This window comes from Papio anubis, chromosome 16 (genome assembly GCF_008728515.1).
Source record: "Papio anubis isolate 15944 chromosome 16, Panubis1.0, whole genome shotgun sequence".
Lineage (NCBI taxonomy): Eukaryota > Metazoa > Chordata > Mammalia > Primates > Cercopithecidae > Papio > Papio anubis.
This window is the reverse complement of record NC_044991.1, coordinates 55,107,358-55,123,795: the sequence shown is the minus strand read 5'-3', so window position 1 is coordinate 55,123,795 and position 16,438 is coordinate 55,107,358. Positions and strand designations below refer to the sequence as shown.

The 16,438-nt window shown below is 41.8% G+C and overlaps 1 protein-coding gene and 1 non-coding gene across 5 annotated transcripts in view; one reads left to right on the top strand and one right to left on the bottom strand.

Moving 5' to 3' along the window:
- C16H20orf194 (chromosome 16 C20orf194 homolog) overlaps positions 1-16,438 on the bottom strand; it is a 166,953-nt gene that overhangs the window by 129,155 nt on the left and 21,360 nt on the right. For 3 of the 4 annotated variants that reach the window (XM_003905008.3, XM_017944962.3, XM_017944963.3), the window contains exons 2-6: positions 13,472-13,551; positions 12,431-12,550; positions 7,230-7,354; positions 6,072-6,168; positions 4,768-4,874 (exon numbers count right to left, since the gene is read on the bottom strand). In XM_003905008.3, the coding sequence (XP_003905057.1) occupies positions 4,768-4,874; positions 6,072-6,168; positions 7,230-7,354; positions 12,431-12,550; positions 13,472-13,551 (529 nt within the window). Of the gene's footprint in view, positions 1-4,767; positions 4,875-6,071; positions 6,169-7,229; positions 7,355-12,430; positions 12,551-13,471; positions 13,552-16,438 lie in introns of those variants that run through there. The other variant, XM_017944964.2, reaches the window with a different exon arrangement.
- Positions 15,261-15,472, top strand: LOC116270925. Its single transcript, XR_004179225.1, has one exon. It is a non-coding gene; the product is annotated as a small nucleolar RNA U3 (small nucleolar RNA).

Sequence of the window (16,438 nt, the reverse complement as noted above, 5' to 3'; positions counted from 1 at the left end):
CCCATTTCTACTAAAAATACAAAATCAGCCAGGCATGGTGGTGCATGCCTGTAATCCTAGCTTCTTGGGAGGCTGTGGCAGAAGAATCATTTGAACCCGGGAGGCAGAGGTTGCAGTGAGCCAAGATTGTGCCATTGCACTCCGGCCTGGGCAACAAGAGTGAAACTCCATCTCAAAAAAAAAAAAAAAAAAAGATTTTCTTTTATCCTTAGTGTCTGAAATGTCACGGACAGATTAAGGTTTTTTTTTTTCTCTTCCCATTCATACCTAAGTGATTTAATTTAAAAGCTTTTATTTCTCTTTATGATTGGAAATGTTTATTTTTTAAAAAGATTTCTTTCCTTATGGTATCCCTGCCTCCTCTTTCTCGAAATTCTACTCATTGGATATTAGAATTCTTAGATCGGTCTTTTAACATTTAAAGTTAACTTTTTTTTTTTCTTTTTTGAGATGGCGTCTCGCTCTGTCACCCAGGCTGGAGTGTAGTGGTACGATCTCAGCTCACTGCAACCTCCACTTCCTGGGTTTGAGCAATTCTCCTGCCTCAGCCTCCCGGGTAGCTGGGACTATAGGCATGTGCCACCACACCCAGCTATTTTTGTGTCGTTAGTAGAGATGGGGTCTCGCCATGTTGACCAGACTGGTCTTGAACTCCTGACCTCAGCTGATCCACCCACCTTGGTCTCCCAAAGTGCTGGGGTTACAGGTGTGAGCCACCGAGCCCGGCCTAAAGTTAACTTTTAAAGTTAAAGTCTTTTAAGTTTTTTCTCATATTTTCTATAACTGTGATGTTTTTATTCTACCTTTCTAAAGACTTTCCTAACTTTACCTTCCACCCCTCTATTGATTTCATCAATTATGATTTTCTAGAGCTCGTATTTTCCACACATTCAGTTATTACAACATTCACTTGTCCTATGGTTGTGAAATCTTACATTTTTCTGGGCATCCAAAAAGGGTTTTATGTCTTTTCTTCTATACCTTAAATTATCTTTGGGTCTTAATGAACTGGTGTTTTTAAAAAAAAAAACTTGATCTTTTTCTTTTGAGTTATTGCTGTTTAATCAAATGTCTGGTGATCTTTGGCTTCCTATTCGTACTTTGAAATGAGGCAACGAAAAGGTTAACTGGAAGCTGTATGTTCCTGATAACTGATAAGCAGAGCTTCTATTACTGGGTCTCCATCCCCTTATATTCTACATGCCAAAATGTGAACAGCTTTACTCTCAGGAAGCAAAAACTACACTAGCCAATGAAATCTTTTTGTTTCGTCTTGCCTTTCAGTTTATTTATTTAATTTTTATTTATTTATTTTGAGACAGGGTCTCACTTTGTTGCTCAGGCTGGAGTGCAGTAGTTCAACCAGCCCACTGCAGCCTGGAGCTCCAAGGCTCAAGCTATCCTCTGGCCTCAGCCTCCCAAGTAGATGGAACTGTAGGCACATGCCACTGTGCCCAGCTAATTTTTTTTTTTTTTTTTGAGATGGAGTCTCACACCGTCACCCAGGCTGGAGTGCAGTGGCACAATCTTGGCTCACTGCCTCCTGGGTTCAAGTAATTCTCCTGCCTCAGCCTCCTGAGTAGCTGGGGTAACAGGTGCCTGCTACCACGCCCAGCTAATTTTTGTATTTTTAGTAGAGATGGGGTTTCACCATATTGGCCAAGATGGTCTTCATCTCTTGACCTCATGATCCACCCACCTCCACCTCCTAAAGTGCTGGGATTACACGCATGAGTCACCGTGCCCAAATAATTTTTAAAAACTTTTTGTTGCCAGGTTGGTCTTGAACTCCTGCCCTCAAGTGATCCTCCCGCCTTGGCCTCCCAAAGTGCTAGGCTTGATTACAAGTGTGAGCCACTCACCAGGCCCTTTTCAGTTTTTTTACAGAACCTCCACCCAGATCTGTTCTTTGTTTTTCCTAGGGTGGAGGTGGCATCTGCAAATGTCTGGTTGCTTGTCACTTGAGGGGAGAGGAGAGTGGTAGAGAGAGGTACAGACTATTACATAACAACCTTCAATTTAATTCTTTCCTTTCAATATCACCAATTTCCATTCTCTACTCTCCACTTCATCATCATCTTCCCCATTGATTTAATCTACTTGGCCCCTTCCTCTGTATTCTGGAAAAGCTTTTCAAGTGTGTCAACTGATCAGATTTTTTAAGGGTATTAAATTTGATATCTATTTTTTAATGCAAGTTTTCATTCTACTAATAAATTCTGAGACTACAATCTTTTCTTATATGTCCTCCATCTCCCTTTTTAATTCTGACTGCTCACCTCATTGATAGATCTCATTTTTTAAATAAATTTTGTTCCTAAAAAGTACCAAAAAGAGACATTTTCTCAATTATTTATTTTGTTCCTTGAAGAAAATCTTTTTTTAAAGCATGCTGATCTATCCCTGCATCCAATATGTTGTGGTCTCTTTCTTACATTTTGTTGACCCTTTTCCTAATTCTTATTCCAGCTTTCAATATGAAGATCTATTTGTCCATAAACAGATGAATGAACGCTCACTGGTTACTCATTATTTAGAAGTTTGCTATTAGGATCCTCCCCTTGTGGAGCTGGTTGATGTAAATTTACATTATCAGATCACAGTTCCAGCAGTGGGAGAGTAAGAAGAAGGAAGTTAGAGGCAGAAAATGCCTTAGCAGAGGAACTTCCCTGTACCGCTTCCCAGGAAGAAATAATTATCTGTATTGATGACTCAGTTTGGCCCAGCATAAATGCCAAGTAAAAGCTGTGTCTGGGCTTGGCTTTCTTTCTCATGCTGGCACCCACCACATGAGGAACAAAACATATCTGGCCTAACGACTTTCTTCTGGGTATGGCCATATAATAAAACACAAGTTTTTAAAAATTAAGCTATAAGTATAGCTCTCCTTCTCTTAGCCTGCAAAGGAAGTAAGAGCCTTTCTGACTCAGGCAGTCATCAGGCCATCAGAGTGGAGTAGACAGGGTATTGGCAGAGCACATCTATAGGCCAAACTGCTCCACACCTCAAAGTACTGGGAAGGGCAGGGGAAAGAAGAAGACTGAGGTGGGGTAGAATGAGATGGAGACAAAAGGAAGTATCTGAAAATAAAAAGGAGCAGCTACAGAAAAGGGCAGGATGTGGAGAGAAGGACCTAGAGAAGACCTATAGTAACTCTTCCTTTATGATGTGTACCATTTCCTCTTCATGGCCCATCCCATTTCCTAAAAACACCATCCTAATGTAAAGATCTACATTACTTTTCAAAGGCTTTTTTTTTTTTGGAAGGAGATAACATTCTTTTTGAATGTGACTTCACAGTGTGACGCACCTTAAGGTCAGAAAACCTCTCTCATTTGGGTTATACCAACTATGTGGCCTCCCAGTGCACTTCTTCCAATGTGATTCTAGCTGCAGCCCAGGGGTGAGGAGCACAGGCTCTGAAACCAGACCATCTGGATCTGGCCCCAGCTCTGCCTTTCTCTAGCTGTGTGAAATCGGGAAATTCATTTAATCAGTCTTAAATGGGGATGTAAAATAGGACCTACCTCAGAGGGTTACTATAAGAATGAAATCAGTCAATTCACATAAAGTGCTTAGAACAGTACCTGGCATATAGTAGGTACTCAGACCTAGTTCATATAATTAATTAAAAATAAATATTACCATTATTAATATTATAAAAATATTAAGTTTCTTCTCTAACCCCTATGGCCTGTCTCCCTTCAAGCCCCCACTCTTCTAAGTTAGAGAGCATTAATTCCCAGTAGGGACAGCTTCCACAGCCTTGTGGATGTTCTGCTACTTGTAGTCAATGTGAGAATACTGTGATTTTGGACAAAGAAAAGTGGAGTCCAAGTGGTATGCTTCCCTTCAGCCCCACAGCCCATGCTGCTCCATTTCAGAGGATGTGATGTGGTTCTCCCAGGCAAGCCTCCAGTCATCTGCTAGGGATGCCAGTACTTCTCAGAGGGGTAGAAATTAGCTCTGTGCCTTGCTTCTAAGGGACCCACTTACTCTCTCCCTAACAGGATGTCCCCACTTCTAGCATGACAATGCTCCCCTTCCCTGGTTTCCTGTACTGGGCAGGTCATTTCAGTGAGGATCCCATGGAGGCACATGGATACTCGTGGTAATGCTGCTAACCTATCAGGCCATTTTCCTTAATCTGTACTCTGGACCACCCCCTGTCCCAGACTCACTTAAGAAATATTTACCGGTCATTTTCTAGATGCAAGGAATGCTGAAATAAAAGACACTGTTCTTACCACAAAAGCTAATCTTTCCATTCCTCTGGTACATTGCCCTTACCCAAATTCTGCACTGTCCCTTTCATTGCTCTTGAACAGTTCTCAATTTATATAACTTATATAAATTTCTGACATACAAACAACAACAAAGTTATGTTTTTGTACTTAAGAAGCCTCCAGTACAAAGACCAGGGTGGGTGGGCTGGTGTGCAAGTGTGACAAATGTGTAGTAACAGGATCATAAAATCTGTAGGAGAAGTCAATCTAGGGTGCTACAGGAGTAGACAGGAACAACAGTTAGCTCAGAATGGGGTAAGGGAGAGGAAGGACGGAGAAAACTCCAAGAAGGACACAGGACCTCAGTCTGGGACTAGCCTTTAGCAGTAACTATTTTCCATTTCAAGTCTTTTAACTTGCTCCACGCCCTTGGGAAGTAACTGCCAGCTTTTTGGTGTCATAATAATGCACACCCACAAGGGTTCTTCATAAAAACCGCCCAGTGGCAGACAAAAACTGGCATACTGCTTTTCATACATACCTCATATTTCATGGTAAAAAATCCATCTCCTCCAATGCCCTCAAGTGCAAAGGCCTGTACAATTGGCCATTTCTCCACCACAAACATATCAAATATCTGCAAGTGACCTAGAAGAATCAAATACAACAATACATATCAAATACCATCCTGAATACAACAGTCTAAACCTGATCTAACATGGTTAGACAGGTATCATTTTTCACATGGTCACCAGGGCCTCACCTAGCAAAATAAAATTCAAACAGATAGAAAGGTTAGAAATTGAAACTAGAAATACAAAATGAAAGCCAAGGAAAATTCAAACCATAAACAAGTTACATTCAGATTTCTCTACAGTATATTGTAACATTCCAGTTTCCTGAGTAATTAAGTAAAAAATAAGAGTAGTCTATTACATCTGACTTGCATCATTCAGTGGGAATAATTATTAACAGAACCAAACTTGGCTCCTTTCCCTTAAGAAACATAGCCAATCGGCCGGGCGCGGTGGCTCAAGCCTGTAATCCCAGCACTTTGGGAGGCCGAGACGGGCGGATCACGAGGTTAGGAGATCGAGACCATCCTGGCTAACACGGTGAAACCCCGTCTCTACTAAAAAATACAAAAAATGAGCCGGGCGAGGTGGCGGGCGCCTGTAGTCCCAGCTACTCGGGAGGCTGAGGCAGGAGAATGGCGTGAACCCGGGGGGCGGAGCTTTCAGTGAGCTGAGATCCGGCCACTGCACTCCAGCCCGGGCGACAGAGCGAGACTCCGTCTCAAAAAAAAAAAAAAAAAAAAAAAAAAGAAACATAGCCAATCAACTTCCTCAAGGGAAAACTACTAAATCAAAAATGTTCCTTTCTTGTAACAATAGCTTCAATGTGCAAGTTTTCTTTTTGTTGTTGTTACAATATAAGCCCTGTTAAACTTGATCGTTTTTCTCCTGTATATTACACATCATTTAAAAACACATCAGCATATCTTTTTAGAAGTTATCAAAACCCCTCTTTCTTATTACCAAGATGCCCCCACATCTATACTATACTCTTTGTACAGTAAGTGATACAGACATGTCAATTGTGCTAAATTCTGTATCAGTTCTTCTACCTCATTTTAGGCAGCCTGCTGTGTTGCTGCAGAAACTTCACAGTACTTAATACAAGCTTACATAGAAAAGTCCCCATACTTAATTCTGCTTGATATCTTTGGTAAAAATAGATGAAGGGGTTTCTCAGCTGAATGCCTCCAATGAAAGGAAAAGCAGTGATGTTCAATTCACACACCATCTAAGCAAGGTTCTAGAAGGCTTGCTGTCAGATACTCACCTTGGGAGCTGTAAGGAATGCCAATTCTACTACAGTCTCGAACCATGTCCACAAAGCTGGCAATTTTAAATTCTTCTGCAGCTTCCTCATCTTCATACTAAAGAGAGATATCAAACGAAAAATAAGCTCTGAAGAGGTATCACACAAAGTCCCATATTTTCTCTGCATTTTATCAATCAGAGTTGTCCCAAATGACATTTACAGAGGACTGCACCCAAGGTGTTTCCAAAGCCAATCTTTTTCATTTGCTAGTCAGAAAGACTTATCATTCCCTTATTTCATATTATACCCGAAAATCAACTGAAAATGGATCAGGAAACCCAAATGCAAGAGATAACCCCCCCAAAAATCCACCAAAACCTCATATGGGAAGAAGTGTTCTTGACCAATATTAGGTCACAACTTTCATGAAATCCTAAATCTCAAATCCCAACTTGATTTCCAGTCAAACCCTTGAAAAGGGCCCAAAGGGAAAGAAAAACAGATACCAAGACATTCAAACACAAGAATGTCAGAAAGCTTAAAAAATTCTCCCACAGGGCCAGGCATGTGGCTTACGCCTGTAATCCCAGCACTTTGGGAGGCTGAAGTGGGCGGATCACCCAAGGTCAGGAGTTTGAGACTAGTCTGACCAATATAATGAAACCCCATCTCTACTAAAAATAAAAAAATTAGCCGGGCGCCTGTAGTCCCAGCTACTCGGGAGGCTGAGACAGGAGAATTGCTTGAACCTGGGAGGAGGAGGTTGCAGTGGGCCGAGATTGTGCCACTGCACTCTAGCCTGGTCGACAAAGCGAGACTCTGTACCCCACAAAAAAAAAAAAAAAAAAAAAAAAAAAAAAAAATTCTCCCAGGGCAGTCCCTAGGCACTAATCCCCTAAGAGAAGGGGTTCAGGATAGTGATGAAGAAGCAGGCAAGAAGTAAGTTCATAAACTTACTACTAGGTCCCAATTTGAATAGCCTCCTTTTGACTCCACAGGCATACAATTTATAAGGTAGCCTCAAAATGAAATATGAAATTCTCCACTTCAAACAGATAACCTTTTTTGTATAATCACACTCTGCAATTTGATTGCCGATCCTATTTCAGATCAACACTTTCCTTACAGAATATTCTTAGAGTGTCTCTGGGTGTCTGTCTTCTCTTTTCTTCTTACCTCATTTTCGGTCATGCAGTGGAAATGCAGATTTCTCCAATGTGCCACGTAAGGTAAGAGATAGCGAAAGTTTACAGGATTACAGTACAGATGGACGCTATCTGATTTAATCAATATAATTACATCTGTGAAAAAAACCAAAATCAAAACACAAGACTGTCAAAAGCATTTCCTTTAGATATTTTCTGCCCACATAATTAGTAAAACCATTGAAACTCCTTCAGAGACAATGTAACAAAACTCTAAACTGAAAATTATTTAATTAAACACTGTGCCTTATAAACCAAAAAGTATCTGAGACAAGTCTTAATCAATTTTGAAGTTTATTTTGCCAAGTTTAAATTAAGGACATGCCCGTGACATAGCCCCAAGAGGTCCTGAGAACATGCACCCAAAGTGGTTGGATAACAGCTTGATTTTAGACATTTTAGGGAAACAGAAGTTACCAGCAGACATCAGTCAACACATGTAAAGTGTACATTTGGTTTGGTCCAGAAAGTCAGGGTTGGGAGTGAAAGGGTCCTTTCCTGTCACAGGTAGATTCAAAGATTTTTTGATTGGCAATTGGTTGAAACAGTTAAGTTTTATTATCTAAAGACCTGGAATCAGGGCTGGGCGCGGTGGCTCACGCCTGTAATCCTACCACTTTGGGAGGGTGAAGCAGGTGGATCACGAGGTCAGGAGTTTGAGACCAGCCTGACCAACATGGTGAAACCCCATCTCTACTAAAAAAAAAAAAAAATACAAAAATTAGCCGGGCATCGTGGCATGCACTTGTAATCCCAGCTACTAAGGAGGCTGAGGCAGGAGAGTCACTTGAACCTGGGAGGCGGAGGTTGCAGTGAGCCAAGATTGCTCCACTGCACTCCAGACTGGGCAACAGAGTGAGACTCTGTCTCAAAAAATAAAAATAAAAATAAAAATAAATACAGACCTGGAATCAACAGAAAGTCTGGGCTAAGATAAGAGATTGTGGAGACCAAGGTTATTATGCAGGTGAAGCCTCCAGGTAGCAGGCTTCAGCAACAATAGAAGGTAAATGTTTATCAGACTTAAAAAGGGACCAGACTCTTAGTTGATCTCCCCTGGATCAGGAAAAGACCTGGAAAGGGAAAGGATTCTCTACATAATGTAGATTTCCCCGACAAGAGATAGCTTTACAGCACCATTTTAAAATATGTCAAAGGAATATATTTTAGGATAAAATACTTACATTTCTTTCACTGTCTGTTATCTGTTACGTGATGTATCTCACTGCTATACAATAGCAATTTGGTTAGTCTTAAGATCTTTTCTTTCTTTTTTTTTTTGACAGGGTTTCACTCCCAGGCTGGAGTGCAGTGGCATGATATAGGTTCACTGCAACCTCTGTCTCCCAGGCTCAAGCAATCCTCCTGCCTCAGCCCCACAAGAAGCTGGGGCTACAGGTGAGCACCACCAAGCCTGGCTAATTTTTGTATTTTTTTGTAGAGACAGGGTTTTGCCATGTTGCCCAGGCTGGTCTCTAACTGCCGAGCTCAAGTGATCCAGCCACCTTGGCCTCTTGAAGTGTTAGGATTACAGGCGTGAGCCACTGCACCTGGCCAAGATCTCTGTTTTAATGTTAATGTTGATCATTTATGCCTGAATTCCAAAAGGAAGAGAACACAATGAGGCACTGCCAACCTCCACTCCCTATCCTGGCTTGAACTCATTTTTCAAGTTTACTTTGGAATGCACTTGGCCAACAAGGGGGTCCATTCGATTAGTAGGAGGGCTTAGAATTTTATTTTTGGTTTACAGCTTCAAAGTGATTTTAGAACTTTCAAATGTTGACAGCAAGAATTTCCTAGTCCCCAAGCAATACTCCCACCACCATGGCCCTCTGGGTCTGGAAATGCAGTTGCAGAACAAGTCAAAGAACAGCCTCCATCTACTGAGGCATAGTGTTCACATAGTCACATCTATGGCACCAGACATGGCTGTGTACTTCACTGTAGAGGTCAATACCATATGGAAACCCCATAGCCTAATGCCACTGAGGCAGGGAAACAGCACCAAATATAGCCAGTGACTAGTTCTTCCTCAGACATCAGTGTCTAAAGCTCTTGGCTGTTGGCTCATCTGGCTCTAAGGCAATTGCAGGCCCAACAATACTGCTTGTCCCTTTAGGAAGAGTTATTGTGTGCGGTGGTGAGTTTTGTACGCAGGAAAGACTGGGAGGAAGGAAGTAGAGGCCAGTGGAAAGAGCTTCTATAAATAGATCAGCAGCTTACAGATTTAAGGAATAGTCATCAGTGCTCGTGGGTCAAATAAATAAAGCAATCCCAAGAATGCAAGTAAACCTAGGTAAACGGAAGAGCCATGGGATGGGGTAGAATATTAAAGCAGTTTGACCACTGAGGACAAAGGCAGTCATACTTCCAGTAGAAAACCAGAGGCCCCATTCTATGGCGCCTCAGAAACCAGAGCCATTAGGCCTCCTAGCAAGATGAAACTAGACATTGTCAGAGGTGAGAAAGGCACATGCACAGGGGCAGAGAACACCTGACACAGCAGGTGTAGGACAATGCCAACAGGGTAACAGACCACACCTGATGAAAACATCTTATAAGCCCAATAAATACTGACCACATCTGACCATACAGCTGAGTGGCCTCCTGAAATAAAACTCCATGGGTCTGGCCTTTTAAGCCACTCTAAGCCCCATGCCTGGTAAGGCCCAGGGTGTTCCAGGGACCACAGGATGTAGCAGCCTCATCACTATTGACTCTTTAGGTAAGCACCAGAGTCAAAGGGAAGCAAAGGGGGGGATGGAGGCCCCTCTCCTCTCTCAGCATATTGGTCTTTCTCACACACTCCCTTCAAGAGCCCTTCCCTGAGTCATTTGTAGACCACCTGCAGAGGAATGAGAGTTGGATATCACTGGAGACTGAGGGCTTTTGGTGTGTATTATACTCTACAGTAAAATATAACATGCCTCAAAGAATTAGAATCCAATAAGAGACATAACACAGTAGTTACTAAACCTAAGTAAGCATTCCCCAAATCTCTTAGAACTCTGGTGTTATCACCATGAACCAAAGTTTAACAGAGTTTACAGTCAGGTAAAAGAGGAAAGCATATGAGAATGGGATGAATACGTAAACTATTTAAAAGTTGCTTTTAGGCTGGGGCGGTGGCTCATGACTATCATCCCAACACTCTGTGAGGCCGAGGCAAGCGGATCACCTGAGGTCAGGAGTTCAAGATCAGCGTGGCCAACATGGTGAAATCCCGTTCCTACTAAAAATACAAAAATTAGCCAGGCATGGTGGCGGGTGCCTGTAATCCCAGCTACTCAGGAGGCTGAGGCAGGAGACTCAACTAGGAGGCAGAGAGCCAGGATCACGCCACTGCATTCCAGCCTGGGTGACAGAGCAAGACTCTGTCTCAAAATAAATAAATAAATAAAAGTTGCTTTTAGAAATAAATTCATGTTGGCCTTTCCCCCTCTCATATGAGATCAAAATGTAGAAATCTGGTGATCTCTGCTTTCCAGCTACTTGTATAGACAAATTTATTAATTTGTAGGAAAATCCTAATTTCCTAAGCACCCACTGTGCCAGGCAAAAAGATAAAAACAGGCTAGGCATAGTGGCTCACAGCTATAAACTCAGCACTTTGTGGGAGGCTGAGGCGGGATCACCTGAGGTCAGGAGTTGGAGACCAGCCTGGCCAACATGGTGAAACCCTGTCTCTACTAAAAATTCAAAAATTAGCTGAGCGTGGTGGTGCATGCCTATAATCCCAGCTACTTGGGAGGCTGAGGCAGAGGAATCTCTTGAACCCAGGAGGTGGAGGTGGCAGTGAGTCAAGATCACACCACTGCACTCCAGCCTGGGCAACAGAGCAAGACTCTGTTTCAAAAAGAAAAGAAGATAAAAACAAAAATAAGCAAAAAAGCACATCTTTGAGAATTTAAACTATTTCCTTAATTTCAGTACTGTAATGTCCTTAGCAATCTCGGCTGTGGTGAAATGTGTGGCTGGTACGAGCTGCCAAGATTACTCTTTTCTAAACCAGCAGATGTTGTATAACGTAAGGAAAAAAATATTTTGTAATCAAAATCGGAAACCAAATTTGAATTGAAAAAAATTTAATGGAAGGAGTAATTTCAGTCTACTCTTTTTGCACTTCCTAATAAAAAGGAAACCTTTAATCAGTCTACAAGAATAAACACTACTAAGGACTTAACCACAGAAGAATTTTCATATACACTAGACCAGGATTTCTCAACCCGGGCACTACTGACAGTTTAGATCAGTGAATTCCTTGTTTTGCGTGACTGTTCTGTGCATTGTAGATGTTTAGCATCATCTCTGGCCTCTATCTACTAGATGCCAGTGGCATCCCCTACCCAGTTTTGACAACCAAAAATGTCTTCAGACATTGCCAAATGTCCCCTGCAGGACAAAACTGCCTCCAGTTGAAAACGACTGCACTAGACACATAGCAATATTCTTTCACATCAGATGTTTGTTTTCATGCCTCCCCCAGCTGCCTCACAGAGATGTCTCTTGTCCATTTTTATTTTGTCTATCCCAATGTCTCCTGACCCATCTGGCATACAAGACATGATTCTAAATATGTGATATCAGAGATGGATCCAGGGCAATAGCCCCCAGCAGCATCAACACAGGCAGAGTGTCTCAGTGCTAAGGAAAGGGGAATATAAACAGAAATCCAGCATTGTAGTCACAGGCATCTTCATGAATTAAAGTCACAGAGAAAATAATTCCCAAAGACAGCAGGACAAAGAGCCTTTGTTCCTCGGATAATAAGCCACAAGAAGTCTTCCTTGTAGGAGCTGCCTGCAGGCCCATCCTTACCTCATGATTGAAGGTGCTTTCACAGGACAACACCATATAATCTGAACCGTTAGCATGTAGAGGCAATGGGCAATAAAGAGGAAAACCAGTACTTTGCCAAAAACAGATAAAGCCAAACACTGATGTTTGTTTCTCTAAAGCTGAATTAGTAAATATATTCTGAAAACTACTTGTTGCTACTAAATGTATCAACAAAGAAAAAACGCTGTGCTTTTTCATTCTTTAAAAAGCAAACATTTACTGGGACTTTGGACTATTTTAAATTTTTTTCTGTAAGCAGACCATAAAACAAGGATCCAAATAAATAAACCTCTTACTCTTCTATCACAGAGTTTACCAATATATACTTACCATCTAGCACTTCTTCAGAAAATCCCGTTTTCTCAAAATCACTGGTATTCTGATTGTACAAACCAAATAGAAGGTAATTTGCCAGCTCTCTGCAGCCTTCATTGTACCTGCTATCGATTCCTGCAAGGCAAAGGAGGCTCTGATCAGCTGTACTGTACTATGGGGAGCAAAGAGGCCAATAATTTGCCCCTCCTCAGCAAAACCCTGATGATTAAGCGGAAGGACGCAGCTCAGACCAGTTTTGTGCCAGAAACCAAGCTAAGCAATTCTGTGAAAGAAACAGGTCTCAGCATCAAGTACCCTTACTTGAATTCCAACATCTTGTAATTGAAATAATCAAACAGCACAGATTATTGAGGCTGTTAATTTCTGAAAATGATTCATCTTGGAATACTTTCAGTTGGCTTAAGAATAGGGGTCAGAAAAATCTTCACCTTTCGAAAAAATCTTTACCAAAACATGCAAACAAAGGCAGATTAAGGTGGCTTGAAAAGAATCCAATAATGTGAAGAAGAGGAAAGTGAGTGGAACCACAAACACCCATCCTTTTACAATTATGAGGCTCAAGGTCTAGCACTGTACTGGATGGTGGGGTATGGTGGTGAACAGGCCTGCAAATGACCCTCATGAAGCTGACAGTCTAGAGGGGCTGAATTAGAGACAAATAAAAAGGAAATTAAACAATACTGTCTTCAATACCATCTCTCAATGCTTCAGGTATATATTTATTACCTAGTTCCTGATGTCTGTGAAGTCTCAGAGTACGGCTCTGGGCAAGAGGGACATGTCATGGCAGGAGGTAGCTATACATGTGAGTCTAAAGGAAAGGCTTAAGGAAGCAGCAGCTCCAAAAATGGGCTTCCTATCTCAGTGATAGCTCATCTAACCTCATTAAAACAGCAACAAATTTCAGGGGAACAAGAACTAGGAGGACACTAACTCACAGCTTATTTCACTTTGGTCCTATTACTAATACCTTCCTGTGAACAAAAAAAGCCAAGGTGCCCCAGCCCTGAGTCCCACCTTGTTAAAAGCACTGACCTAGGATGCACAGGATCCCATCCGGCCGAGACTTGCTGCTCTGGGTCAGGATGCTCTGAACCTGCCGAAGTCGGCTGCAGCTGCAACAAGAACAGAAAATGGTCCCCTGAGTGCCAGGACATCCCCATGAGAAAAGCAGCTTCCTGTGTCCCACAATGGAGGCATGAGGAAGAGGAATGACTTTGCCAGGGATGGAAATTGATTCTTGTGTTGTTCTGGTATCAGAACCATAAAATGCATTGGGAAGGTTTCCTTTCTCTTTTATTTTCTGGAAGAGATTGTGCAGAATTGGTCTGAAGACTAAGTCTGACTTGCTGATTACAAACTCCTCAACAGAGGATGAAGCCAAAGTCCCTCTCTCACGGTCAATGGTGGAAAGCATTAAGACTCAGCAGCTGACTCCAAGAATTTCCAATGACTTTTCATTTTTGAAGACTTTTCAAAGAAGAGTTTCCACACTGATCATTCCACTTGTGGTCCTCATCAGTCTGTCTCAAAAACAAATGCAAACTAAACCCCCAAATTGGCCTGAGGAACTAAACAAAGCTCTAATTCATCCTCACAGCTACCCATATGGGGAGTGTCAGCAGAGAATACTTGCTTCCATTTCTGTGCAGACCTATTATTCCTTCAGCCCTAGGGATAGCCCTTTGCTCAAGTAAAATGTGAGGCACTCTCAGACATTCACATTACTTCTAAGGACCCCATTCTCTCCATACCCATCCCCTTCTTCCCAGAAGCTCCAGAGAGAGGCACCCGATTTCCTGCTCAAGTCTGATCCTTCCACCTGGTCTCCTCATCATCTCCAGGTCCAGGATCTGCCTCTACTATTCATTCCCTAACACTTTTTTATTTTATTTTATTTTTGAGATGGAGTCTGGCTCTATGGCCCAGGCTGGAGTGCAGTGATCTTGGCTCACTGCAACCTCTGCCTCCCAGGTTCAAGTGATTCTCCCGCCTCAGCCTCCCGAGTGGCTGGAATTACAGGTGTGAGCCACCACACCTGGCTAATTTTTGTATTTTAGCAGAGATGGGGTTTTGCCATGTTGGCCTGGTTGGTCTCGAACTTCTGACCTCAGGTGATCCGCCCACCTCATGCCTGCCACCATGCTGGCTTCCTAACACTCTTATATATTTTCTCTACAGTCAATACAATCCCAGTCCTACCACATCATTATTAACTAAGAGCCTCTACAAACCAACTACACTAACTCTGCCACCCATGAAGCTAGGCATCATCCCCATCCCTCACTGAATCTCCTCCAGTACACTGCCTTACATTCACCTCAAAACAGTATTTACAGCCAAACTACAGTATTTCTCTTCACTAATTCCTGAATTCTTTTGCCCCACTGGATTCTTTTTTTCTTTTTCTTTGAAATGGAGTCTCACTCTGTTGTCCAGGCTGGAGCGCAGTGGTACAATCTTGGCTCACTGTAACCTCCGCCTTCTGGGTTCAAGCGACTCTCATGCCTCAGTCTCCCAAGTAGCTGAGGTTATGGATGTGCACCACCATGCCTGGCTAATTTTTGTACTTTTTAGTAAGAAGGTTTCACCACGTTGGTCTGGCTGGTCTCAAACTCGACGTCAGGTGATCCACCTGCCTCAGCCTCTCAAAGCGCTGGGATTAGAGGAATGTGCCACCACACTTGGCTGCCCTGCTGGATTCTTTTTGATGTTCCTATGCCCCAACTCATTCGCTCCATGACTTAGTGGTCTTCATCACTATCTTCCATGAAGAGTTTCATAGTCTTCCATGTGATATCAAAACTAGACAAAGACAGTACCAAAGACTGTACTTTCAGGGATCATTTCTATAATTCATTATTAGAGAGGTCTCTCTGAACGAATAGAGCACTAGAAACCATAGAAAGAGGCACAGTGGTCTCTCCTGAGCATAAATCTGGTTTTTCATGTTGCTTTGCTGCAACTGCCATTCGCCATTGATAACTGTTTTCTTCCTCTGGGAGAGTAAGAGGGAGAGGACGCTGTCTGAGTAGTTCCCTTTTAATCATCAGTCAAAAACAAAAAGTATCAAAAAGAAAGAAACCTACAAACCAAAATCCATCATGAATATAGATTTAAACACCCTGCCCTTTTTTGTTTCTTTTTTTTAAGAGATGGAGGTCTCATTAATGTTGCCTAGGCTGGACTCGAACTCCTGGGCTCAAGCGATCCTCCCTCTTCAGCCCTCCTGAGTAGCTGGGATTACAGGCGTGCACTACCACACCTGGCAAATTTTTTTAAAAATTAAATGTAAACACGCTTAACAAAATATAGTAAGTAAAATTCAGCAACATGTAAAACAACTATACACTAGGACCAAGTGGAATTTATCACAGGGATACCTGAGGCTGGTTCATTATTCATTAATCCATCAATGTAACCCTTCATATTAACAGGCTAAAGAAGAAAAATCACAAAACCAAAAAACTGGTGCAGAAAAATCATTTAATAAAAATCAACACCCATTCAAAATAAAAACACTTAGAATTGATGGATATCCCAACTACATTAATTTGATCTTTATAAATTATATGAATGTACCCTGAAAATGTGTGTATCTATTATGCATCAATTTAAAAAAACAGAAAAAAAAGCCACTCAGAAAACTAGAAATAGTTTCCTCAACTTGATAAAGATCATCTAAAAAAACCCACCAAGCAAAGTTTGTAATTACACATAATGGTCAAAGTCTGAATGTTTTTCCTGTAAGGTCAGGAAGAAGATGAGCATGTCTACTCTCATTATTCCTATTTAACATAATACTGGAAGTTCTAGCCAACAGAATGAGGCAATAAAAGGAAGTAAAAGACACACAGACTGAAAAGAAAGAAAGAAAACTGTTCCTATTTGCAGATATGTCCTATTTGTAGATGACATGATGATCTCTGTAGGAAATCTTAAGGATTCTACCAAAATTCCCAGAACTAATAAGTGACTTCAACAAAGTTTCAAGATACAAGA